Genomic DNA, 27,700 nt, shown 5'->3' on the forward strand with positions numbered 1-27,700 from the left:
GAATCATTCATATGTGCTTTTGCATTTCCCATTTGTTCTTAGGTAAGAACAAAATTTAAGAGTGCTCCAGACCAATTGTAAACCAGTACGCACAAAAGCAAACTTGCACTTTGAAATGTGAAATGTAAATACTGATGAAGAGAACATAATATACTTTATGAAACATAAAAAAATGTTATACAACTATTCATTCATTTAATATTTTTTAATGTTCACTGTTAAAAATTATTAGTTTACTGAGACAGATTCTGCAAAACCTGTGTGCAGTTCTGGATCCTGAACTTAGATCAGACAAAATTATCTAATCCTCTTCATCTTTGGGTACTCACCCTTCCTGGCGTTCCTAAGAGATTTGGTGATAGGTCTGACATATCCCAGTTCACTGTTCAACCAATGAAACTGCTGGATTATGTTTATTTGGGTGTTTTCATATGCTAATTGCAAACTTCCTGGCGTGTGCATCCAATTTAAGAGTTAATGTGATCATGCATGAGGCCCATTGTTCCCAATAGGCCTGTACAATTAAACAAAATTAATCAAAATCGCAATATGGCTTTCTGCAATTCTCAAACAACACGAGGTGTAATATTTGTTAAAGGCAAAATGTTTGTCAAAAAACTTTTAAATGATTGAATGTTATAAAGCAGAGATGCCCTGTCCTACACATCAGATTCTACAGACTTAAAAAAAAAAATCACACCATTGTCATTTTAACATGTTTTTCAGTCAAAATAAGAAGAACAATGTAAAAATTGTTACCTCAAATATCACAAATCTTATCACAATAATCACAACTAGATATTTTTCAAAATCGTTCAGCCCTAGTTTCCTCCTGCTATGCTTGAACTAAAAGGCTCAAAGAAATGTGGATGTTTGTGAAACTGTAGTGTTGGTGAAGGGGATGAAACTATATATCATAACATTTCAAGCACATAGCTGTTCTGGTCAACAGGTTCTGATAAAGACACACATGAAACTGAACAAAACAGCAATTCGTGGGAGCAAATGAAAAGAGGTAGCGGGGTCAAACAGCACTAGAAGCAAAAGACCCTTCAAGGAGAGCTTAAGAGTCAAATCATTAACATCAAGCTGGAATGAACCCTCTGGCTTTAACTACAACCCTCGCCGAGAGCCTCTGGTGTCTACTCAGTACATTTTGGAAAAAGCACTCATACAGGTGACTTAAGTCTTATGTAAGCAGGTGACATCATATGGGGCAGTGACACAGAAACACAAACTTCTCTCACTAGTTCTGCACAACCCCTACAAGGTAGCATTACAATGCACTGTGGGTACTGAGGGCAGGGTAAAACAACCCCATTGTCCTCGTTTCCATGCTCACATTATCCTGCCCACAATACGGCAGCATGAGTGGACAACAGTATGAACTCAATACTTCCCGTTTTGTTTCAGCGAAAAAAGCTGGAGGCTGGGAAGCAATTAAAGGCTGCTTCACAAGACAGGATTAAAAGGATCATATTACCTGTGGAACAAACTGCTGGAACAAATGTCTCACAATGCCACCTGAGAAAATAACCCTTAGATCAACAACAACTGAGAACAGAGAGAAATATCATTAGCTGTGGAGAGCCAGCAACTTAAAAATTACCCGTTAATACAGTTTTATACCATGGTTGTTAAAAAAAAAACAACTGCATATTTATGTTGTGCAAATTCTACAAATGTCTGTGCATCAATTGTACAGTAACTTTACTTGGGTTTTATTGATCTGTAATGAATAAACTTTACACCTGTTGCAGTAGAAACATACTCTAGGGTGTGTTCAATAAACCTGACACCAAGGATAGGTCAGTGAAAACATGTTTGTCAAAAACGTATGAAAACTGAGTTTCAACACAGGGCTACCCAGGGTCTAGCCGAGGTCTGCTTTCTTATTTGACGTGCCTCAGTGGGCACATTATTTGTTCATCAGCCACGCCATCAATTAAGCCCAGAGCTCGACTGTGTGTCCCATAAAAAGGCTGAGAGCTGGGCAGTCAGCCACAGTGGCATTCTGTGGAACCACTTGACCAGAACCTCAGGACACATCCTCCTGTTACACTTCCTATTTATGTCCCATACAAGCTGCACCCATTAGTTTCAAGAGGAATTTGTCACTCATGTGGTCACTTGCTTCAAATCTCGGAAAGCACCGTCTATTCACTGTGCTGTTCACTGAGAAACAGTAAAGGTATAAATATGCCCTGGGTTCTCCCCAATGGTGTTTTTACAACATACAGTATTTTCTATATTCTTTGCTAAAATTGCAAATGAATATGCATTTAACATCTAATTTGAAAAGCTTTGTGTGTCTATATACATTTTGAGAAATGGATCACTTCAGTCAAACTTAAGTCATCATTAACATATGCAATTAATTGCTGTAAAATAAAATGCACAGCTTGCATGGCACATCTGAACTGTAACCAATGTGATCTACAAATAGTCTTGAATCTTACACATTGTATTTGCTGTGCTTCAGTATAATTACAGCCTTCAGACTCACAACTGCAGCATGATGAGACAAACCACTGCTTGTCTCCTGTACAGTAAAAGCTGAGATTCAGCATTTCCAAAGAAACACTCTAGGACAAACAAAGGTGCATGTCGCAACTTGAAGTCACACATTATTTCTCCATCTCTCTGCACCAATTACTTCCATGATAATGTTACATAACACAAACATTCTTAGTTTGGCATCAGAGCTGAATAGCCAGTAGCATCCACAAGAGGGCAATCAGTAAATAAATGGACAGCTCACAATCCAGTACTTAGTGTAATTGTTGTTGTTTGTCATCTTGGGTGGACACCTTCACCGCTTGAATAAAGCACAAGCATTTTATTCCGCATGGTGATCAGCATGTTAGTGAGTTGATTTGTCACATAATACCATGATCTTTTTCATGTGAATGGAGGTTAATAGGGTCTGGATGTACAAAACGATACAAAAAGATACAGGAGACACGTGGCAGGGAGCTACATCAAAGACTTGTAACATCTGTTACCTGCTACACAGCACTTTTACTGATGCAGCAGCACGTTCCTGAATGAAACAAACATTGCAATAAAGTTGTAACCCTGCTGAGGAGACTACTACTGGACTGAAGAGATGCCTGAGGATGATCTTTCATTCACTATAACTGTTGCCCCACAAGTCCCTGTTTAGTGGTGACTATGGTTTAACTGTTATATCTAGTTTTTTGCATATTTGTTGATCCACAATGATCCTAAAAAGTCAGTAGAAGTCATTAATGCAGCAAGCAATTGCATGATTCCTTACTAGCTTCCCACTTAAAAACATGGTTATATGTGAGTGTTGGAATTGGAGATTCAACAGTCCCAATCAACAGTCCCAGTCCAATAACTGGTACCCAAGCAGCAATTTTAATGATAAACTGAAGCTTCACTGATTTCCCATGTCTCTCTAGTCAGCTTCTTAAGGACGTTGTCTGCTATGTGCCAGATGGAGAGGCTCTGAGTGAGGAGCACACTGGACTGTGGACTGCAACTCCTAGTCAGGTAGTTGTGATGTTGCTTTTGTTTATAAGAGCTGTCCAGAAGTTGGTGCCCAGAGTTAGCTTGTCTGCCCACCTTACTTTTAACTTTTAACTCTTACACTCAGTTTTGTTCTCCTCAAAGCGTTTTTTAATGTGTTTAGTCACAGTAGCTCTCAATGTGATTACGCCCTTGGGCTTGAGGTACCGAACTAGCTCTTTGAATCCCTAGCAGCAATGTAATTTTTGTCTGTGAGCCATCCTGGGACATGGAAGCCTGGTGTTTGGTTAGGTTTAGGTTTTTAGTACTACTACTAAACTGAAGAGTAGCATCCCACAATTCACATTTCACTTCGTGAACCTCAGACTAGCTAGTGGAGCTGCTGGCAGAGTGTGTGTGTGTGTGTGTGTGTGTGTGTGTGTGTGTGTGTGTATGCATCTCAGCAATAGAAATATGTACACTAATCAAAATTTGTCTTGCTTATCATGATCTAACACACACATTTTTTATTGCACAGGCATTTAATAATCACAAGAGCATAGACTACTTCCTTAATGAAGTGAAAGTTCTACATGACCTTTAAGGTTCCTGTATTTCTCATACACCAGTATTATTAAGTGTTATACTATATATGAATACCGTTGTATGACAAAAAATAAAATAGAAAATGGATACATGGAAAATTAACAGTGCAGTTGTAAACCACATGTTGCTTCTTTAAAAAAAGGAAAAAAGTAGGTTGTTAAAAATTTGAAGTAGTAGAGTAGTAGTAGTAGTGTAGTAGAAGTAGTGTGCCATTTCCTGTGTGAGTGCAGAAATCCCAACTTGTCATTTTACCTTCAGAGATGTGAGGTGTTCAGAGAGGCACTGAGTTTAATAACAATCAGGAATCTACAGCAGAGAACACTGTATATATTAACATAGTGGTCGCCTCCTGTGTAGTGTGATTGGCTCACCATGCTGCCAGCCAGTGCTGTAGACAGTCGGTCTGGGCACTCCTCTTCAGATCCCTCCCACTCCTCCCGTCTACTGGGCTCTGCTGTGCCAGCGATGGCTCCTGCCAACATAAAAAACACACTACCTTCAGACATGGAGTGTGTGTGCGTGTGTGTGTGTGTGTGTGTGTGTGTGTGTGTGTGTGTGTGTGTGTGTGTGTGTGTGGGCGGTTGCAGAGTGTGTGATTGCGTAAAGGGCTGGATTCCACAAACCGACCTTCCTTGGTCTAAAGTACAGCAACTTGAATGAAAGCTGACACTAAAATCATAAAATATCTTAAGAGGAACTTGAGTATGGATGTACGTTACTTTTTTATCATGAGCTCCCTGCTACCACTGCTAAAGCCCCACAACTCAACATCTCTCAGAAGTGTCTGGAGCATGAGATTATAAAAAGTATTGATATTTCAATACTTTTTAAAGTGTTTAAACAGATACAATATCCTGTAGTTATAGTAGTGATAGTATTTAGGGCTAGTAGCTAGGGCTGTTACAACAACTGCAATTTCAAAAAACTGCACTATTGACAAGCCAACTGCAGGGGATAGCAAGCAACAACACAAAACATTATGTTCATGTGCTTCTTGTTTCCCGCCTTCTTGTTTTACACTTTAATGCAGGCTAAATAAATGTTTAGAAAAAAATGACATGTGGGCCAGTAACAGCTCAAGCTCGAGGACGGACTGATACCAGCTGTTTGTTACCAGACTTCAAATATATGAGCTTTAAGTTTTCCATGTTTTATGTTGTTTTTACAGTTTATTTTGTAGGTTAACCTGTTGAACTCAGCATTAGCATGCTACAAAGCTAATGTGGTAATTCGCAAGGGTGGGGAGATGTTGGACTTGCACTGTAATATTGGGGGACAGTCAAGAGAAACTGTGTGCAATGCAAGCAAATGAAATGATGAGAACAGTAAGTCCATATCTGTTTTTTCATGTTGCTTGTTGTTAGCTTTTACTATATTGCTTGTACTTTTACTATATTGCTTATATGGAAGCCAGACAGTTCTGCTCTGTCAGTTTAGGTGTGTGTTGTGTTGCTGCTTTATGTACTTTTACTTAATATACATGCCCTGAAGGTAACAATATAGCTAATAGTGGTGTCACAATTTCACCCCTGCCTACTCGCAGCATCCAGCATGTCTGAAGAAAAAAATAACACGTCAAAAACAAGGCAGTGTAGCTTACTACCCATTATATGGCTGTAAATGTAAATAACAGTTGTCAGGGCATAAAACCAATGACTTCTAGATCTTTACAAATCAAAACCTGATAGTCTAACAATATTGTAGCCGTGAGAGCAAAGTAAAAAAGTGTTTAAATTGAAAAATCGTATTGAATTGTGACATTAAAATTGAAAGTCACATAGAATTGTGTATTTAGAGAATTGTGACACCCCTAATAGCTATGCGTAAAAAAAAAAAGATTAAACTGTGCAGCAAACTATTTGCAACATGCTGAAACTTTGACTAGCAATCAGCAGCTAGTATACATCAGATGATAAAGATGCATTGCAGTGACGTGAGATCCACAGATAACGTTAGACTTAGTGTTACTGCATCAAATTAATTATCTCAAGTAATTTGCAAAAACAAACAAAACATTGGCACTCGTACTGCTCTTTGTAGCCAACTTAAATAACCGCAAGGGAAATTCTTTTACCACAACAACCCTAACCACAGCTAAAGTAGCGAAAGTACCAAAGCTATTGAAAAAAATGATCTAAGACCTCAGTTCATTTCATCCTATTTTGTGTGCTTTGAGCTTTTATTCTTTTTGCCATAGTACTGAAACACGTATTAATAATGGGGGTTTTGTACTAGTATTGTATCAATGTCTAAATTTCTGGTGTTGTGACAACTCTAGTACATACAGGGTGATGGTTAAACTGGCCATCTGCAACAAGAACTACTCTCTACAAATGGGGTCAAGTCAGTGTAAACACGCTGCACACATGCAGTGCTACAGATAGACATGCAGGCGCATGTGTGAAGCCTGACGCCACGTTGGAAACCTCGGAGCAGTTCACCTCACCTGACCTGATGTGTTGGGACAAACTTCTGATTTACAGGAAACACGAACTCAACATTCCTCATCTGATTATCTGCAGCCAAGCAGATAAAGTGAAGGAGAAGTAGACAGCAGATGTGGACAAACACAGCTCCTCTACACACACCCAACACACCAGCTGGCACTGTGAGGTGGATATCCTGATCTTCTAAAAACATGACTGCGAGGTTCTGAAATTACTCCTACTACTGGATAACTGAACAGGGCTGTGCATTTCTACAGTAGCTGCACATGCAGTGAAAAAACAAATTGAGGACAGCAAGCAGTAGAAACACTTGATTCACTGAATAAGTTCATGAAAAGTAGCACTCCAATATTGCACTGCCTTCTCTTCCTGTGCATATGCAAGCTCAGCCAGGAAGCTCAGTGCAAGTTAACTATAATGAGAGGAACACACACCATAAGCAAGACAAAACATGGACATAATGTTCATTTCCTTGTGTTTAGGAATAGACTAAACATCAATGTGTTGATTACAAGGACACAGTTTGAAACTGGGTTGAAGTTCTCACTGCCTCACTTCACTACACTTCTTTTTTTTCCAGACACACCCCCTTTTGCACACAGCTCCATGAAAAGAAAAAAAAAAATACTACTCTCAACTTACAAAATACTACTTCCAAAGTTGACTTCTCTTACCTGTACAAAGTGCCGACTCTGCAAACCTCTTGCTGAAACTTCTATTTACCTTTTAAGGTTGAATTAAAGCTCAGTGCCTTTCACAGTAGCAGTAGTCTCCGTCTCCTAAACACATACGGGTTGTAATCCAGTGCATGACATACCTCCCTCCCTCCCTCTCTAGCGCTGTCTCTATTGCTTACTCGTTCTCCCTCCCACTCTCTTCAGTGCCAGGCTTCTCAAAGTGAAAGAAGCCACACTACAGGGCACAGAGTTTCTACTTTTCACACACCTCCACTCATGACTCAGTTTATCAGAAGGGACAGCCTTCATCGTAATTGGTCATAAAAATACAAATCACCAGATGTATGCAACCAGTCATAACTGTTGTACAGGACCATACTCTAAGCAGAATGAATCTCTGACTCAGAAATAGTGTCAGATAATTTAAAAGGGATTGTTCACGCAAAAATGAAAATTCAGTCATTATCTTCTCACTCTCATGCTGATTGAAGGTCAGGTTTAGTTTTTTAGTCCACAAAACACTGCTGGAGTTTCACAGGAAAACAGTGTTGCAGAATCTCCCAAACAATGGAAGTGAATGGTGACCAGTTTTCAAATGTAAAAAATAACAGAAAAAACATAGAAAATGCCCCCGTACTGCTCATCTAGTGTAATCCAAGTCTCCTAAACCTGAATCTCAATCAGCATGATGTTGAGTAGATAGTGACTGAATTTGCATTTTTGGCTAAACTACCCCTTTAACTATACAAAAAGAATGCATACAGAGTGTAAATGTCAGAAAAATTAGAATAACTTTTTATAAACAAAGTTATATCAATTCAGTAGTGAAATGATCAGCAGTGAACAATGATTTGGCCACTTGGAAGAAGCACTTACCAGCAACCTGACATATCATTGCCTTATAAAGTTGTAATAGTTTACATGTTAGCTAATAATTACCTACTTTACTTTAATTGCCTGTTGTTGTGTTTCTGGCCATCTGATGAATGTAAGTCCACTATTCACTCCTTTTTGCTCTGATTTAGACTCAACCAAACCCAAAGAAAAATACCTGGATCTTTAGCTAGATGTTCACATGCTTGTTGCTCACTTTGTTTGCAGTTTGGTGCCAGGCAGGTAGTGTACAGTGGGTTTATCAGAGTCTGTTGGCTGAAAACAGCTGCCTGCTGCTGGACACAGGGCTGATGAGAGAGATGAGACTGAGCCATACAGTACTGTATGTAGAGTGTGTGGGCTGTGAAACCAAAACAGTGAGCCATAAAGGACAAAAGCTGAGCAACTGCTCATCAACAACATGCAATTCTGCACGTTAGCCACCCATTTAGTCACTTTATTATTAAAGCTGCAGTAGACAATGATAGAACATACACAGGTAAAGATAGGACTAATCCTATCCAGTATTGGTATCAGGTTCTGACTGGGGTTGCAACTAACGATTATTTTCATAGTTGATTAAACAATCAATTATTTTGTTAATTAATTGACTAATAGGTGTTTGGTCTATTAAATCAGTCAGAAAATGTCAGTGTTTCTCAAAGCTTAAGATGACACCCTAAAATGTCTTGTTTTGTCACATCCCAAATATATTTAGTTTACTGTCATAGAAGAGTAAATAAAGAAAAAAAAAGTTCTCTACTAATAAATACTGTTCTGCATTTAGCATAGAGGAAACCCAACACAAGTACCCTATGAAAAATACAGCTGGGGTGAAGAAATGTACTAGCCACCTGACTCATGGTTTAAACAACAAACTGGGGTTGCAAATAACAATTATTTCATTATCAATTAATTAAAAATGTTGATCAGTGTTTCCGAAAGCCCAAGGTGACATCCCCAGATGCCCACAACTCAAAAATATTGCCATAAAGAGTAAAGAAACCAGAAAATATTCACACTGGAGAATCTGAAATCAGAGAATTTGGACTCTTTTTAAGTAAAACATGATTTAAAACACTAAATCCATCATTAAAATAGTTGGTGATTCATTTTGATTAATAACTGATTAATCATGGCAGCTCTACAACAAACCAGCAGAAAAATGACAATTACCAACATAAAGCAACATGTTCCCTCTAAACCCATAAGCTTGAACCGCAGTAGAAGGAGTCAGATATCCTGTGAAAACTCTATTTGGCATGAGCCTTATCGAGACCCCGCCCCACTGATACTTCATGACCCCAGGGTGGAGCACTCCAGACTTCAGAGGCAGCTGTGATACCATCTAACAGCAGGATGAGAAGCAGGGTTTCCAATGTATTTTAAGATGTTTTTTGAATTTAACTATACAGGAAGTACTATCCTTTAAAGACAACCTTAAAGTGCATAGGTTGTGTGAGGTTGAGAGAGAATCAAGTTCTCGTGTCTTGCTTGCATGTGAACGTGATTAGCTCTGAAGTTGGCGACCACTTCGGCTCAGGCTCACTTAAGGTGTATTGACGTTTAAGGTGGACCAGGTCAGCTATTCTTTTAGCTCATCTCAACCCCAAACCCCCATTGGGCGTAACAGTTTTTTCCAATCGAAACCCTGGAGATGCTAGTATACCACATACACACCACTGAACCCCCTAAAAAGTCATTCACCACTATTTGTCATCATACCTCTTTGGCACATTGAACACAATGAGACCAAGGCTCTGGGTGGAGCGGGAAAGTGTTCACAAACATCTTTGGTACTATGCACCATTGTAGGTAAAGGAGTTATTGAAAATTTGCTGGAGTTGGAGTATTTTCTACCATCGAATCAAGCTTTCACCATTTGAAGGGATGTGCACACGCATTTGCATTTGTAGAAAAGCCAGGAACACCCTCCCTCTCAAATGACCTGTGATTGACAAACCATCATGGGCTGGATTTTCTAAAGCCTGAAAACAGAGCCAAGAGACAGGGAAAAAACTGACTTTTCTGTTCACTGGCTGAATGGTGAACATTATAGTGACTGGTGAATATTCAAATCTTACCAGCCACTCAATGGTTAGCATTGTTTTTTGGCTGGTGAGTAAAGCAAATCTACCAGCCAAGTGCGTATTTTAACCAGTATTTTGCGCTGGCACAGACGATCAGCTCGTCATGAAGCCTCTGCCTGACAGCCTAAAGCCTGATAACGAGCTGAACATGTGAATCAGGTGTGTTTGAGCAGGGAAACATCTAAAACATGCAGGGCAGTGAGCTCTGAGGACCAGGAGAGGGGAAACACTGGACAAGACTTGGTGGGTTTAAATACTTATGGTCCATATATTAATGAATACATATGAAATGAGCACCCTTATTCCATAGATTCTTCTAATTATATTTAATTAATTAGCAGGTTATCATGCAGAAATGACCAGCCAATTATTTCTTTCCTACCTCCAAGTAATTCTTCCATATTGTTCCATATTGTAATAAATCAATTTCATTTTACATGTTTTATTTTCCATCAGTAAAAAGAAATAACAGCAACTTCTATGTTTCAGATAACTTTATTCACAATGATGGTACTGAAAATCGTACCTTTGGGATTTCTAAATACCCTGGTATACAATACTTTGATACTGCCCAAGCCTAATATAAACTGCTCATTCTAAGGTAATGAAAACCTAACAATTCTTATTCTCAGGTGATTATAAATCATCTATAGGCATTATAGGACAAAAACATACTTATAAATATTATATTCCTTTACTACCATATTCTGCCAAAAGATCTCCCTAAATCTTAGCGTAGCCTGAGTCCATTTGGAGCGACTATTGTGTATGTCCTCAGAAATTAATGCTACGCGAATGTACACACAAACAAGTGGTTAAAAAGGAAGTATGTTCTCCGGCCTAAGGCTTCATCCCTCCTGCATGTTTCTCACAGGAAATTTTTGATGTCCATTAGCACTTTAGAGAGGCTGGCCTCATATTTAGGAGAAAATATCACATCTGGTTAGTAGGAGGTGACCTGACGAGTACAGGGTGCAAGATATTCAGTAAATCTAAAGCCCCTGTTTCTCCATCCTTTTTGGAAATCATTGGAGGACATTTCTAAAATGGATCTGGAGGGATGGAGCTGGAAGCACACAGTCAAAGCTCTTAACAACCAGCTACTAATGTTTCAACTACACTTGAAACGCCTCTTAACACAACGTAACACAATTTAACAGAATCACAAACTATTCTGAACATTATAATCTTCACGAAGGTAGGGTTTATTAAATGGCTCTTGTACTTGCGGTATTGAGTACACCTTGTAAACTGACACAATAAAAAAAGTATCATAAAAACACAGGTGAAAACCAGATAATTTCTTTTCATTTAGTAAATATCATTCAGTTGTGTTCAGTGTTTACATCCAGTAGCTTTTCCTGCATATTAAATTATTCACAATGTACCTCCAAAATATGACAATTATAAAATGATATTGGAAATGATACAGCCAGAAAATCCAGTAGTGATTACAAGAAACACCAAAATAGACAAAGCTTGAGCTAAAACAATGTACATGAAAATGAATAATCTATTTTGTTAATCAGTTGAACATTTAAGTCATCTATCAAGCACAATGCCAAAGATTCTCTAACTTAAGCTTCCTAATTGTGAGGATTTGTTGTTTGTCTTGTCGTTTGTGCTAGCACACTGGGTATCTATAGTTTTTTAGACTGCTAGTTAAACAAAACAAGGTTCGATGGCATAACAGAAGGCTTTAGGTAGTTGTTATGGGCATTTATCAATATTGACCTTATTTACAGCAGCCATTTTGACGTGAAATAGTAGGGTAAGTACAGGTGTTACTGATGATACTAATTAAGGTTCCATTCCATTCAGGTCAAACAGGGCCCTTTTCTATCAAATTAGCACTGGTTCTTGAACCAGTCCCATTCTTGGAACCTGGGTGCTGTCTAGTTAACATGCCCGCATTTCCATCAGCTTTGAGTGGAACCACTGTAATCAAAGATGTCATCAACAGAGGACGCTGCACAATGCACAACTACTTATTGAGTATAGATGAAATGCTCACCTTGGCTGGGAACCAAAATTTCAGGAACCAGTTCCGAACCCGTTTATTTTTGGTGGAAATGCTCAGAAAGATACAAAATTAGGTGCCTGAACTGGAATGGGGCCGGTTCCATGTCATTGAAAAGGCGAACCAGAGGGCATGTTCAATCTGAAAAAGGTGTGCGCTGTTTTGATACGGTTTACAGATTAAATCCTATGTTTCCTAAAAAAAAAGGTATGCAAAGTTGTACAACAGCTTCCTCTCTTTCCATGGATGTGTTACAGGTATTACCCAATCAGCCCCAACATATATGTAAACTAGGGTTGGCCCAATGATGATGACGATGGTGACGGTCATCAACCATTGCTTCCTCTACCATCATTATGTTGTGATTTAAAAGCCTTCTGTATTTGAGGTAGTGTGTCCCCTCAGAGTTGTTGCACAAGTTCCACTGTTGACATGTGGGAGAGAAAATACAGTGAAGCCGTTGCTGCTGTTCACAGCACCTTGTCTTCATGTTGTGTTCATTATTTTGTTTTTAAACACAATAGACCTATAGACATGTGGTGCCATGATGAAGAGCCTCTTAGACCCGGCAACAATATCATAGTTGGTGTTTAACTGTGGACATCATTATTTAGTAGCCATCACCCAGTTCCAGTGTAAACACCACTGTACTAAAAAGCTGTTGCAGTGCAGTGTGCATGCATACACAACAGGGTGTTTGTCAGGGCTGAACATTGTCAGAATCAGGGTAGAGCTTTAGATCCGTGCCTGAACACAATGAGTTTAGGTCAGGTATTTCTCACATGTTTCATGGGCGTACGTCAAGTTTGGGCTGTAATATTGCTATTATTATTATTACTACTGCTGTCAGTAGTAGTATTCAAATCCCCCCATGTACTGTCCCTGTCACTGCCAACTCTTATTGTTTGGTACATAGAGGGAAACTTGTTAAAATGTCAGGCTGTAATTGGGTTCAGGCTGAAATATGCTATGAGGGACAGGTTTGGTTTGGGTTCGGACAGAATTTTATCCGGCTTGGTATTTCTCGGGCTCAACTTTTCAGGCCTGATTAAAGTTCTAAGTCAGCATGGAGGGATCACTGGAAATGATCCTTAATTAGTACAGTTGGCAACACCTGTGTTTAGCTTGGTCTTTCATATCAATATGGCTGGTGTGAAAAAAGATCTATTTTTCACATTTTGTAGTCCAAATGATTAATTGGGAAAATAATACTTGCAGGCATTTAGATTTTGAAGTAAAATTGGCTCAGTATTTCACTTATCTATATGGAAATTAGAGTATGTAAAATTTGGCAAAGGCTGAATTATATGCATAGTGAGGGCAACAGAGATGTTATGTAATAAGGAAAAATACTCAAAGTAATAGCAACTGTTGTCAGAGATTAAGCATGAGGTTGACTTCTGCAAAAACCGGTTTCTCTTCCTCATGAGAATAAAATAAGTTCAGTGGGAGATTCCAGGGTGCTTTCCTCGGACCAAAGAAACAAAGCCTAGAAATTTCCAGCATACCGGCAAAATAGTCAGGTCGAGCAGAGCAGTGAATAACAGGTGCTCTGTTTGACAACACAACAGGTGTGACCGTGTGATAACAGAGACAAAGTTTAAAGACATGCCAGGTGAAAGTGAAAGTGGACAACAGCCTCACCACAGACTGACACTGTGCGAGGAGGCGACTAGTTAAGACAAACCGAAAGTGTGCCTGTGTGTGTATGCAGTGTTTGCAAACGTTAGCATCATGCTAGCTGCCGGATAGCAACATTATTACAGGCTGGTGAGTAAATTTCGCCTCATTACCAACAGAAAACGACAAAGCAGCACAAGGTTCACACGTCCAACACAAGTCTGACAGCCTGAGACCATGTCACACACAATACATTATTCACAAGTTACTTAATTTTACAAAATAAATCGAGTTACTCACTCAGAAAGAATCAGCTGACACAACGGTGACTCAGTAGACTACACGACTTCCGCATTCTTAGGTGATGACAACAGCGTGAGCCAACAGTAGAGCAGGAAACTGAATATCCTGAACCAATGGCGCTACAGAATACGCACCGGCCAATAAGGATTTACAACAGTCAAGCGGGTGAATAGTACACGCCCACGGAAGGGCCAATCGGGTACCACAAAACGCCTAAAGCGCACCAATAGAAAATCACAGCGCGGCACAAACTGGAGCCACACATGCACAGAGCGGTACGTGTGCACAGACACACAGTTACTGTCAGAGCACAGCAGGGCTTTAAAATAAAATATTGAAATGAAGAGCTTTGGAAATGAAAAAAAAAAAAATCATATCTATCATAACATCATTAGCTTCTTTTAAATCCCTGCTGAAAACCTTTTTTTATGGGAAGGCGTTCGTGAATTGCTAATCAAGTCATTGGGTTTTATTACTCTGTTCTGGCCATTTTAACTCTGTTAACCGATTATATCCCTCAGATTTTTGCGACCTTTATGATATTTTATTTTGTTCCTTCTTACTTTCTGTATTTTTATCTGTGTTTTATTTGTGCTGTTTTATCTGCTGTTTCTTTGCTGTTTGTATTGTGAAGCACTTTGTAACCTTGTTAAGAAAAGTGCTATGTAAACAAAGTTTATTATTGTATTACATATTATACATATTGTAGATCTAAATATATAGTGTATATCAGCATCAAACCTTTTTCCTGGGGACCAAACTTTTTTAAATGACAAACTAATGTGTCCCAAGTCAAACTCAGCCTTATCATCATTCTGGTAATAGTTAATTTGTGCATTGCCCTGTATTATCTTGATGCTTTTTATTGAAAATATATACACAAGTTAAAACTTTATAACTTTATAAAGTTAGGCTGACTTAACAGAATATCTCATTGTTTTTATTTACTCTTATCAGAAAAACAACATATATATAATAAGTGGATTCAGACGGAATTAACAGCTTTTTTTTCTCTCATCTGTAAAATAATATATAGATTGTAAATGCTAGATAAAAGGTGTACTATATATATAAATCTTCTTCTACAATATTTGATTTATTTGTGGACCCAAATAAAATCTCCTGTGACCCACCTGTCGGTCACGACCCAGTCTTTGGGAATGACTGGTGTGTATTACAATAAGCAATAATGGAGACAATGGTGAAAGAAAGAAAGAAAGAAAGAAAGAAAGAAAGAAAGAAAGAAAGAAAGGCTGTTTAGATGCAGATCAAGACAGACTTACCTCCCCTACTCAGACAGCACTAATTGTCAGATCTAAAGCTGACCACTGAGTCAATTAATTGATTAATTGATCCATGTAAAATTAGTTCACAACCTTGAAAGTTGATTACAAGTCAGAAGTCATCTATAAAGCCAAAAAAACAAATGTTCTCTAGGTCCAGCCTCTCTAATGTGAGAGTGCAGTTTTTCCTTCTCTCTATATGCAGTATATATCATTGTTTAGTGAATATTTTTGTGTTTGGGACTGTTGGTTAATAGACATTATACTGGAACTGGCATTTGGCACTTTTTTCTGACTTCTAAAAAACAAAATGAAAATCAATTAATCCCCGCAAAATTGACTGATTAATGGACTAGGACTAATTATTAGTTGCAGCCATAGTCTGATCACTTCTTGCTTTGAATTTTCGTTTGAACCACTAAAGTGACTCAGTATTTATGCAAATTTGTTGCTCTTGGAGCTCCAACTCAGACAGTGCGTGTGTACTGTACACACTATTTACAGCACTGTAGCTGGGGCCAGACACTATTTTTGTTCATCTGCCTTGTCTGTGCAGCCTGGACCTGACCTCGTATGCTCTCCGATACCAGTCAACAGCAACACAACGCCTCAACCCTGTGTTTGCTACACTCCTCTGACCTCTTTGCCCTGCACAGTTAGGCCGGACATGACCCCTGATGATTTTATAACCTCTGTCTAAACTATCCAGAAATTGACAGAAAATACTGCATATGTACATTTTTGCTATCACTGAGAGTTTTTGATTTGCCAGATACTCTGACAATCATTGGTACACAACGCCCTGTTCGTTAATCCTTCTTTCAATGTGTGAGTCCTTGAAATGAGGAAGAGGAGACAAGGAAATTTAAGTCTATAAATATATCATATCCGAGAACAATAATTCATTGAAGAGTTATTGAAACTCACTTCATATGCAAGTAAAAAGTTCTGGCTTCACTTTCTGATCTCAAAGTACATGATTACTGATCTGTTTCTGTTATGGAAGTTTGAATTGGGCAATATTGTGCCCTCTGGTGGTGGAAATCAGAAACTAGAGAGGGAATAAGGGTGGACAGCTGTGGGACCCTTTGGTACCCTCAAAACTACTGCCAAATACTTTATTTAGTGCTGCATTCACAGACCAGTTCCTCATAGTCTGCTTGCATGATTTTCTTTTAGCTGTACAGAGTCTATTTTATATTATATAAATAGTTATTCACCTGCTTCTTCATACACATTAAAGCCAGCAATTCAGTCTAGCATCAGCTTTTCAAAAAACCTTAAAATATTCTACTTTGTTCATACATTTTAGGTATTATTCAACTTTTCATGCCAGCAATTCATTTTAGCATCACCCTTTCAACAAACCATCAAATATTTCACATCATTTCTACAGGAATGGTATTATTCAACAGCAGTTCTGCTTTGCATCACCCCTTCAACAGATCATAAAATACTGCACATTGTTCATACAGTTTGGGTATTTTTCAGATTTTTAATACAGCAATTCAGTTTAGCATCAGCTTTTTAACACTACAGTATTAGCATTATTCAACTTATAAAGCCAGCAATGCAATTTATTGTCAGCTTTTCAACAGCAGACATTCACACCCACAGTTTCTTCAGAAATTGTCCTTTCTAAAATGACATTAATAGATCTTCACCTGAGTCTGTTTACTTGAGAGGCATATTTATTATCTCAGGCAAAACAACTGAGACCAGACTGAAGGTAGCATCTCATTATTTTCCCTCCACTGAGGTCAATGTGTCTATGTTTCTGTGGAGACTCGGGCTCTGAGGACCAACATCTGATTAGACACTGCACTCAGAAGAGAATGCAAAACTCTGGCCACTACTGTTGAACTTTTTAGTTAAAGTACAGCAGAAAGTGAGGAGGCGGACAGGTGGGTGTAGATCTTAAATGACCAATCACAGCTGGGCAGCAGGTCAGTACTTATCTGCATGCTGCCAGCCAGAAACAGATTTTTTTTAGATCTTTCTCATCTCTGAACTGTGGCCCATCTACAATCACAGCATGGTAAGAGACCACACCGTTATCAGAGTCACTTATGATGAGCAGGTGCTCTCAGTTGTGGGACATTAGACAGTTTCACAGCTGAGTAATTGTGAAGATAACTGTATCTTCAGCAGATAAGAACAAGCTAATTAAGTTAAGTCACATTAGAAATATGAGCTCTTGTGGATCAAGTTCTAATGATTTATATCGTTTCTTTCTTATCAGACAAGCTACACAGATAAAGGGGAGAAGGTAAGATTAAAACAGCTTCTGAAGATGGCTTTCTGTGGTCAGGAGTCTGTTGTATGTTAACAGTACTGTTCACAAATAAGTACTTGGTGGCTGAATGTTGAAAGAATAAATGAGTCATTCAAAACCCTCAGCTATTATGAAATTTGATTGCGACTCTTTAGGTGAAACTATTTAATACTCCTGAACCACACAAAACAGGTATTTTTCATTTGTTTATTATCAGTCAATGTCATTCTTCTGTTGCGCTTTTGCCTTTTAGCATGCAAGAGGAAGGTTTGTCAAGTTTCATCATCTCACCTTCTGGGTTGGCAATGCCAAGCAGGTCAGTATCCAAATGCTGACATGTGACTAAAAGTATATTTTTCTGTCATCTGTGTCATTTTCAGAATTTCAGCTCCAGTCAAATCATATCTAATTATTTTCCACATACTTTATATTACGTCAGTGTTTTCACTGGGCTTCTTTGAGCACTCGAAGCTTCTATGCACTGTGTTGATTTTCAGTGTTTACTGAAATATTTTCAGGTTTAGAGTTAGAAATTACATAATAACTGTGTTCTCAATATACAGTCAAAAATTTGCTTTCCTTTCATATTTTTTCAGTCAGTGCTTCATTTCTTATCTTAAGAAACACGCAGCATGTTTTAATCATATGTCTTCTACAGACTTTTAAAAAAGAAGATTCTCAGGAGAGCTTTATCTCTAACAGAACATGCTGGGCAGTCTGTTCACATGCTGATCATGCTTCTTTAGAAACTTAATTTAATGCATTGATTGAACTCTGTACAGTAAAATCATTCAACTGATTTCAAGTCAAAAGAACTCAAGTTAGGATAACTACTGTTTAACAGTTCTTAAGTGTTCTGAAAATAAGATTAGCTGATTTTTTTAAAAAAATATGTCACAATTTTCTGACATATTGTATGCAAAATGATTGATCAAATGATAGAGAAAATGATCGTCAGATTAATCGATAATGAAAGATGTTGCTAAATTGCAGCCCTACCACTTTAATATATTTTAATATGATAACTAAATTTAATTAAAATGAAATGAAATCTACAAAGTAGAAAACAGCGTAAGTCTGACTTAGGACTGAACAATCCACATTTTTGGCAGGAGATAAACTCTCTAACTCTTAGAGTACTTCACTTTGTCAGAGTTCATCAGAAATAAAGACAGTATGATCACTCTGCAGGCAGCCTCCTTCTACTGTGATAAGATGGGCTTCGAGCCTCTGGCCTACAAGGGTCTGGAGACAGGCAGCCGAGAGGTGGTGTCTCATGTCATCAGACAGGATAAGGTATGCAGTCAAACATCCTGTGCTGACTGAATGCAAATATTGAATGTACACTATATCCAGTGAACCAGCCCTCATCTCTCCTCACAGATATTGTTTGCATTTGAATCTCCACTAAATCCTGGAAATGAAGGCAAGTTTTCAAATAAAAGTCTGATTGAAACATGACACGACATCAGTGTGTCTGCATTTCAACATGGTTTTATCTTTCCTCAGAAATGGGCCATCACTTGATGAAGCACGGAGATGCAGTCAAAGACATTGCTTTCCAAGTGGAGGACTGTGACTTCTTAGTCAAGGTAACAATGACACACACAAGTATCATTGTGTAACGTTGATGTGCTCATGGATTCAGTCTCAGTTTGGGTTGAATTAGCCCTCCAGGAAGAATATCAATTTAAACTGAATTGCAAAACTGAAAAGCTTCATGTTCTTTGACATTAGTGTGGAACATTATACACTTAGTGGTATTTATATTTCACAAAACTGTTTTTTACAGTGTTCAGAAATAAGAAATAAGTGTAGAAATATACAGTTACAAGTAAAAGTTCTGCCTTAAGATTTTACTCAAGTACAAGCACAATGATATGCCATCAACATGTACTTTAAGTGCCACAAGAAAAAGTGCTCATTATAGAAAATGGTCCATTATAGAACAATATAGATTATAGTATTGGATTGCAATTAGTTGCTGTTAGCATCCAGGTGTCAGAAGCCAATATTGATATTTGCACCCAGGGTGGAATAGCCAATGTGGCTATTTTCACCCACTTTATGTCATGGGGGTTAATTAATCCCGTTCTCTTCCATGCATGTGGGAATATAGGCACATTGGCTTTTTACACCCGCATGTCAGAGACAAACAAGAATCTTTTCCTAAATCTAACCAACTCATTTTGATGCCTAAATCTAAACAAGAAAATGTAACTGTGACTTAAAAACTGAAAATAGTTCTAAAGAAAAAAAATGAACATATTAAGTGTACAAAGTCTAAAAATCCAGTTTCACACCAGACTCAAACCTCAGTCTCCAGGTCAGAATCTAAACCTTTGTCCCCCTCATAGACTCAAGGAGAGTCCTGCATTTAATTCACAGCTGTGTAGGTTGTGGGCTTATAAATCTTTATAAAGTCTTATCTTTACAACAACAACAACAACAACAAAAAGATTGTTTCTGGGCTTGTCATCCTTTTTATTTACACAACAGCTCAAGATGGACAAGGAATGGGAGACAGGGAGGGGGATGAGACAGGATGTGGAGTGCACTGAGCTACTGGGCCAATAAAGTCTTATCTTAACCTATAATACTGCATCAAACATTAGTTGTTGACTATGTTTTGTATGATTAATCTGAAAAGTAATGAGTAACTAAAGTTTACAAATAAAAATAGTGGAGTCAATGGTACAATATTCCCTTGGAGATGTGCAAAGAGAAGTATAAACCAGCAGAAAACTGAAATATTCCAGTAAAGTACACAGTAAAGTACAAATACATCATAATTGTACGTAAATGTGCTTATTTCCCAGCCCTGCTTATGCACAGTAATAGAAGTAGTAAGATAAGTATTCAAATTCAAATTCAGTTCTACTTTTAACTGCAACTCTGTTTCCTCCAAGATGTTTCAACGCAAGTGAGTGACATTATAAACCCAGCTGGATTTGTATGGTAACACTACACATGCTCACAGAGGGTGATGTGTGAGGTGCACTCGGTGTGTGTTGTAACAGAGACAAACATGTCAGTGTGTGTGACAGTGCAGCTTTGATGTTTGGTGGCTCATCTGAACTCTTTACCTGAGTCAAGGCCAGACTGCAGGTTTGAATAAACTGTGTCTGTTGACTGTTTGATGACTACACTGAGTTTACACTCAGGTCAACGGCAGGGGTGCAAGTAACTAATTACAAATACTCAAATTAATGTAATTAATTCATTTTTGGGGGTGCTTGAACATCTATGAGTAGATTTTCAAGTCTGTACTTTTACTTGTGCTTAAGTATGCATTACACCGTGTAATCTACTTAGTCATTTTCAAATCATAATTGAGTACAGAGTAATTGAGTACAATTTGAGTTAAAATCCAAACCATTCATCTACATTTTTGTAGCTAATAAGACAGTAGTTTTTTCTGGCATGCCCTCCTTTTGGAAGCCAACAATAGTTTGAGCCCCCTACCCCAAATTTTTTTAGTCAGTCATTAAAAAACTCAAAAGTTGAATATCAGTAAAATAAAGTTTAGCAGAATAGAATCAGCAGACTCTTGTGTTTTTTTTTATTTCCCCTACATAAATCATATTCATTCAAGTCTGTTTCGATCTTTATTTCTCCCTGGTCTTCTGCCTTCTGAATAAGGAATCTTAAACTTAAAAACTGCCCCCAAAAAACAGGAAAAAAAACAAAAAAACAAAAAAACAAAACCAAAAAAAAAAAATTATATTTATTACTATTATACTATCTATTTAGTTTGTATCTAAAATTATTAATGATTAATTGATTGATGGCTTTTTCATTAGTTAAGGAAAATGCACAGAATTAGCAACTTTAGAGAGGAGAGTTTGGAGTCATTTTTTGGACAAACAGAAGCCACTTTTGACTGAATGCTGCTTTTGATAATCCATTAAACATCAACGGGTAAAATTTAACTAATACTCTGGGTAGTTTTTTAAATGAATACTTTGTACTTTTACCCTAGTATTTTTCTAGCACCAGTACTTGTAATTGAGTAATATTTTAGTAATGTAACAGTGCTTGTACTTGAGTACAGATTTTCAGTACTCGTTCCACCACTGGTCAACAGTAGCATGATCTCGCTTACATAAAACAGTATACTGTATGTGACAGCATGTGGAGGAAGTTGTTCTGTGTTCAGCCAGTGGAGGGCATCCAGGAACCGTCTGCACACAGACACACTGTTGTTAATGCTCCTGTGTTTGATCCAACACCTCTCCACTGACAGACAGCTAAAGAGCGCGGAGCTGTCATCGTCAAGGAGCCCTGGGTGGAGCAGGACAGCCATGGGAGGGTCAAGTACGCTGTGGTTCAAACGGTACGTAAAGAGGGAAAGCTTCATGTAAATACACACATGAAACTGGAAATGAATGATAATGTTGTGTTCATGTTTTGTCCCCAGTATGGAGATACAACACACACACTCATTGAGTACCTTGGCCCCTACAAAGGCCTGTTCCTGCCGGGCTACAAAGAGCCTCTGTTCAGGGACCCTCTGTTAGCCAAACTGTGAGTATCTCAACACTTAACCACAATATATTTTTGCTAAATTTAATTTTGTTGTTTAAAAAAGGGATGGTTCACCCATAAATGAAAATTCAGTCATTATCTACTCACCCTCAAGGTGAGTGAAGGTCAGGTTTATTTTGTTAGTCCACAAAACACTGCTGGACTTTCACAGGAAAATAGTGTTGTAGAATCTCCCAAACAATGGAAGTGAATGGTGACCAGTTTTCAAACATAAAAAAACAACAGGGGAAAAAAACAACATAAAATGCCTCCATACTGCTCGTCTCGTGTAATCTGAGTCTCCTAAAGTTCTGACTTGACATTTGCACACCATCACATTACACACACACAGACTGTGTGCATGTGCACATCAACGTGACTCCAAGTCACAGTGAAGATTCAGGCTAAAAACATGGAGGAAATGACGTCTTTAACTTGACATGTTGGGACTTAAGGAGACTTGGATTATACCAGCAACAGTATGAAGGCATTTTATATTTTTATTCTGTTGGATTTTTTCTTTACATTTGAAAACTGGTCACAATTCACTTCCATTGTTTGAGAAATTCTGCAACACTGTTTTCCTGTGAAAGTCCAGCAGTGTTTTGTGGCCTAAAAAAACTAAACCTGACCCTCATGAGGGTGAGGAGATAATGAGTGAATTTTCATTTTTGGGTGACCTAAGCTTAGACACAAAACATGTCAATGAAAAAAGCTTCTTTGCCTGACATGCTGATTTGACACACTTAAAAATCCACAGGAATTTAGTGGAATCAATTTATCTTTTATCTTTAACTTAACAGAAATATACAAGTTTCTTTCATTCAACTGCACTGCACAGAGTTCAATCAACTCATTAAATCAAGTTTCTAAAGAAACATGATCAGCATATCAGCATGCATTGGTTTAGAGTTACATCTCTCCACAGATCCTTCTTTTTAATGGTTTGAAGAAAACATTTAAGATGAAAACTGGCTGTGTGTCTCTAAAACACATTTTCACAATAATGCAAAAGCTGCAAAACATGAAAACGATTAGAATTGAATTAGTCACTTAAGCTAATAATAAAACAAAAATCATGTTCTAAAGTTTGTCAGTGTGACTTTGAGTTGTTGATTCAACTTATCTTAAGTTTAAGCTTATGTTTTTGTCATGAACAAGTTTGTTTGTCAAGAAAAGTTTATTTGTTTTGAATCATAACAAAAAAATTACCTCAACTAGTATTTTCAAATTCAGTCAACTCAAGATTTTAAGGCAGTCTGGATGAAAATTTTTAAGTTAAAGCAAATTGTTTATTTTGACAGTGTAAGTTGGGGAGACTTTTCCAGATTTTAACAAAAAATATGAAGTGAATGCATTTTGATACAAGTGTGAAAGTGTTAAAAACAACAGGAAGGATGAGTTCTTTTCTTGTTTTTTATTTTCTTTCATGGAAAAGTACCCGTGCAAAGTTTTTTTCTTCTTTTTTCTGCAGTCCACCAGCAGGTTTAAACTTCATCGATCACATTGTGGGAAACCAGCCAGATGATGAAATGGTGCCAGTTTCAGACTGGTAAGACTCCTGTCTGAGCGCACGTACACACACGGCGGGCAGAGCACACACACAGGGTAAAAGGACAAGTAAACACACTACAGAGGGTCACTCTGCCTAGAGCTGATATGCAAAAGCTCCAGTGAAGCATTACAGGTCTAGGACAGTGTTTCCCAAGATTTTTTTTTCTGGTGACCAATTTTTTTTAAATTACAAACTATTGTAACCTAGATTAAAACACTTAATATGTAGTTGATCAATCTATCGTTTATTTTCTTGAATAATCGATTATTAGTTGTTTGGCCTATAAAATGTCAGAAAATGGTGAAAAATAAATCCTATCACAATCTTGTCAATTGATAAATAGGTCCAAACGTGAAGACAGGTGGAGTGCATGGATGTACATCCATGGCATGTTTCAGCAATTCCAAATAAGGTATGGCTTCTTTCATCACATTTTCTTGTTTGTGTTCTCCAAATTCCAGGTATCAGAAGTGTTTGATGTTCCATCGGTTCTGGTCGATAGATGACAAGCAGATCCACACACAGTACAGTTCACTGCGGTCCATAGTGGTGACAAACTATGAGGAGACCATCAAGATGCCCATCAATGAACCTGCACCGGGGAAAAGGATATCTCAAATCCAGGTGTGACTTTATTTTATTATTCCAGCAGTCTCACTTTCTTTGGGACTCTCTGTTTAAAGGTCCAAGGTGTGAGACTTATGGGGAATTATTGTCAGAATACAAAGGTAAAAAAGGTAAAGGTCAACTTTATTGACAGGAACATGGCAGGAGTGGAATATAATATTCACAAGTACATTGTCATTAGTGTATTATCACCTGCAGAGAACTGGCCTTTCCTAGGTCCCACCCCTTTTCACTCTGTGCTCCAATGACAGTTGAACAAGCTCGGTACTGCGGCCAACTTTCTTCTTTCCTGTTTCCTGTACTCTTCCTGTGTCTATGTTTCAAAAAGAAAAGTTAATTTTGAAGATGGCTAAAAGATGCTGCTGGAAGACTTGTAAATGTGATACATATTCAGATTTTAAATTTACTGATTCTAGACACACTAGCTTATTGTTCTTTATCAATCATTAGTGAGCTACCTAGCTAGTGTTTTGCCAACATTAGCTAGCTTTAAATGTGACCTTTTAAAGTAGGTCACAGGAAAAGAGGAAGGTTTACCAAGGTATTTTTTTTTTCTTTGTGTTTTTGTTACCTTAGAATGAGTTCTTTATGTCTACATAGGCTGTGGGTCCTCCTCCATGGAGGCCACAATGTTTCTACAATAGCCCAGAATGGACAAACCAAACACTAACTCTATATACAGCCTTTCATATTTTTTTAGTGTTTCACAGCCACCGTAGTTTTTACTGCACACTTCGAAGGGGAGGGTGAGGTGAGGGGTGTTCAGATGGTTGCAATCTACAACCTCACTGCTAGATGCCACTAAATTCTACACACTGGTCCTTTAATACAGTGCTTTATCACAGTGAGTGCCCAGCAGCTTGAGGAACAATTGTGCAATTTGTCAACGAAATCAAAATCTTCCCTTGTGTGGATCAAACTTTTAGCATATGAGGGATTGTGACATTCAGATTTGTGATGGTTTGCAGCTCTGCCTCAGTCCATTTCATATCCCGCAACTCCTTCTTCTCAGGAATACGTGGACTATAATGGGGGACCAGGTGTTCAGCACATCGCCCTCAACACGTCAAACATCATTGAATCCGTGAGGCTTTTGCGTATGGTTATCCTCAAAATTACAAATTTCACAGACTTCAGCTTCATCTTTGCACAGACCCCCCCCCCCCCCCACGTCTGCAAGTAAGGGCAAGTTGAGATCCTGCTTTTTTTTTCTCTCTCTCTCTCTTAAAACAGATCGTGAACCTGCGCGCCCGAGGGATGGAGTTCCTCTCAGCGCCTGACACGTACTACGACACCCTGCGGCAGAAACTCAAAACTGCCAAGATCAAGGTGAAGGAGGACCTCGACCGTTTACAGGTGAGGAGACGTGTTATTTCAGCAAGCCTGAAGTCATTTACAGCCTTTTTGCTCATGTTCTAAAATATAAACTGTCTGTATTTCCTTTGAAGGAACTGAAAATCTTAGTGGATTTTGACGACAAGGGTTACCTCCTTCAAATCTTCACCAAACCTGTGCAGGACAGACCGACCCTTTTCTTGGAGGTCATTCAGCGAAACAACCACTTTGTAAGTGACAGAGACCAGTTAGACTAACTACTGGTGTACTGAGGGTAATTTTTAGCTTTTATGACTGAGCTGCACCAACTAAGGTTCATTTAATCTAAATCTCTTTTTAGTACACCCAAGTTTATTGATGTAAACCAGAATTAAACAGATTTTAATCAATATGGCAAAGCTAACTTACCCAAATGCTGGTGGGACCTGGTAAATGTGAAACCTTTTTGTAAATAAAGTTTACAAATCATTACATTGTTGGCTTGCTGGAGAGCTAAAATGACAAAATGCTACATTGTTTGCCAGCTAGCTAAAAGGTTTACAAAACATTACATAGTTTGCTAGCTAGCTAAAAAGTTTTAAAGAAGTGACATTTTTAGCTGTAAAAAAAGTTAATGAGACATTAGAGTGTTTGCTTGCTAACTAGCTAAAAAAGTAAAAAGTAATAGTAACTAGTAAAAAGAAAAGCTACATAGTTTGCTAGCTAGCTAAAAAGTTTTAAAGAAGTAACATTGTTAGCTGGATAAAATGTTAATGAAACATAAAGTAAAAAGAATAGCTACATTGTTTGCTAGCTAGATAAAAAGTTAACAAAATGTTGCATTGTGTTCTAGTTAGCCAAATAGTTATCCTTATAATGGATCTAGTTAAAAAAGAAGAGGGTTTAAAGTTTTGGTGTAGCATAATATAATCTAGAGTAAAAACTAGGTTGAAGAGGTTTAAACTGAATCTTTCTTAATTTTAAACTAGTTTTAAAGTGGGGGCAACATAATTTCATGATTTAGTCAGGTTTAAAAATACATCTTGTTGGTGCAACCCAGCTTTAAGTCTTTGTGAAGGGATTTACTGGCCTGTGCTCCTGTTTCTTACTTTCACTGTCTTTAAGCAGCAGAGACAGAGCTGTCTGAACACCTGTTTATAGCTCCCACCCAGTGCGAGCAGTACAACAGTAGCCCACTTGTAAAAGCCCAGTAAATCTATCATAGATACAGATTAAAAGGCTTCACAGCGAGGGGGATCTCTGGATTGGGTTGCACCCTGGGGCACGTTTTATTTCTAACACCTAGCACCCATTTTTCTTGTCAGAACAGGCACATCTTGTCACTCTCCAGCATTTCACCAAGTCTTTACATGTGGATACGAGGCATGAAAGTTAGAAACTGGATCTGAACCACAGCAAAGAATCTCTGAGCGCAACCACCAACACTTGATCTTTTGATTATCTATGAAAATATTTACATGATTAATTTGCGCGCCCCCGGTGAGCAGAGTGGATGTTTGAACCCTGTGAGAATATTTATCTGCCATGATCCAACATCAAAGTGTTTAACACCCTGAACGGTGTCTGGGAGAAAGATCCCCAGAGCCATAACAAATGACACAGAAGAAGGCAGATCTTTGGGTAATTAGCCATCTGTGTGTGTTTGTTCTCCCTCCAGGGCTTCGGGGCAGGAAACTTCAAGTCTCTCTTTGAGGCCATTGAGAAGGACCAAGATGCCAGGGGCAACCTCAAAGTGCTGACACCCGAAGGGCAGGCCAAAGCCTTCTACTGATCCTCCGCCTGCTACTGCTGCCAAACCACACTTAGACTGTTATATATGGCTGTACATTTCAGAGGCAATCAACAACATCATCCACAACTACAATACATCAAACACATGTACAGAGTGTTGAATGTCTTCATGTGACAAGCTGCAAGTGCTATCAGATAGGCTTTAAGTTGACTGTAGAATGCATGCTGTCTGGCTAAATAAAGAAACATGAAATGTC

At 38.2% G+C, this 27,700-nt stretch overlaps 2 protein-coding genes across 5 annotated transcripts in view; one reads left to right on the forward strand and one right to left on the reverse strand.

The window, feature by feature from the left end:
* mtmr4 (myotubularin related protein 4) overlaps positions 1-24,236 on the reverse strand; it is a 74,864-nt gene extending 50,628 nt beyond the window's left edge. The window contains exons 1-2 of one of the 4 annotated variants that reach the window (XM_084730446.1): positions 24,170-24,236; positions 4,452-4,549 (exon numbers count right to left, since the gene is read on the reverse strand). In XM_084730446.1, the coding sequence (XP_084586572.1) occupies positions 4,452-4,549; positions 24,170-24,236 (165 nt within the window). Of the gene's footprint in view, positions 1-4,451; positions 4,553-7,201; positions 7,347-14,107; positions 14,152-24,169 lie in introns of those variants that run through there. The other 3 variants (XM_084730444.1, XM_084730443.1, XM_084730445.1) reach the window with 3 other exon arrangements.
* hpda (4-hydroxyphenylpyruvate dioxygenase a) lies at positions 17,365-27,700 on the forward strand. Its single transcript, XM_084730447.1, has 14 exons — positions 17,365-17,431; positions 17,636-17,662; positions 17,922-17,984; positions 18,860-18,964; positions 19,052-19,094; positions 19,178-19,260; positions 21,915-22,004; positions 22,089-22,195; positions 23,670-23,747; positions 24,212-24,374; positions 25,390-25,461; positions 25,611-25,733; positions 25,826-25,942; positions 27,370-27,700. The coding sequence occupies exons 1-14, from the start codon at positions 17,429-17,431 to the stop codon at positions 27,481-27,483; spliced, it is 1,188 nt and encodes a 395-aa protein (XP_084586573.1). The 5' UTR covers positions 17,365-17,428; the 3' UTR covers positions 27,484-27,700.

Source organism: Lutjanus erythropterus, chromosome 11, assembly GCF_056507025.1.
Source record: "Lutjanus erythropterus isolate fLutEry1 chromosome 11, fLutEry1.hap2, whole genome shotgun sequence".
Lineage (NCBI taxonomy): Eukaryota > Metazoa > Chordata > Actinopteri > Lutjaniformes > Lutjanidae > Lutjanus > Lutjanus erythropterus.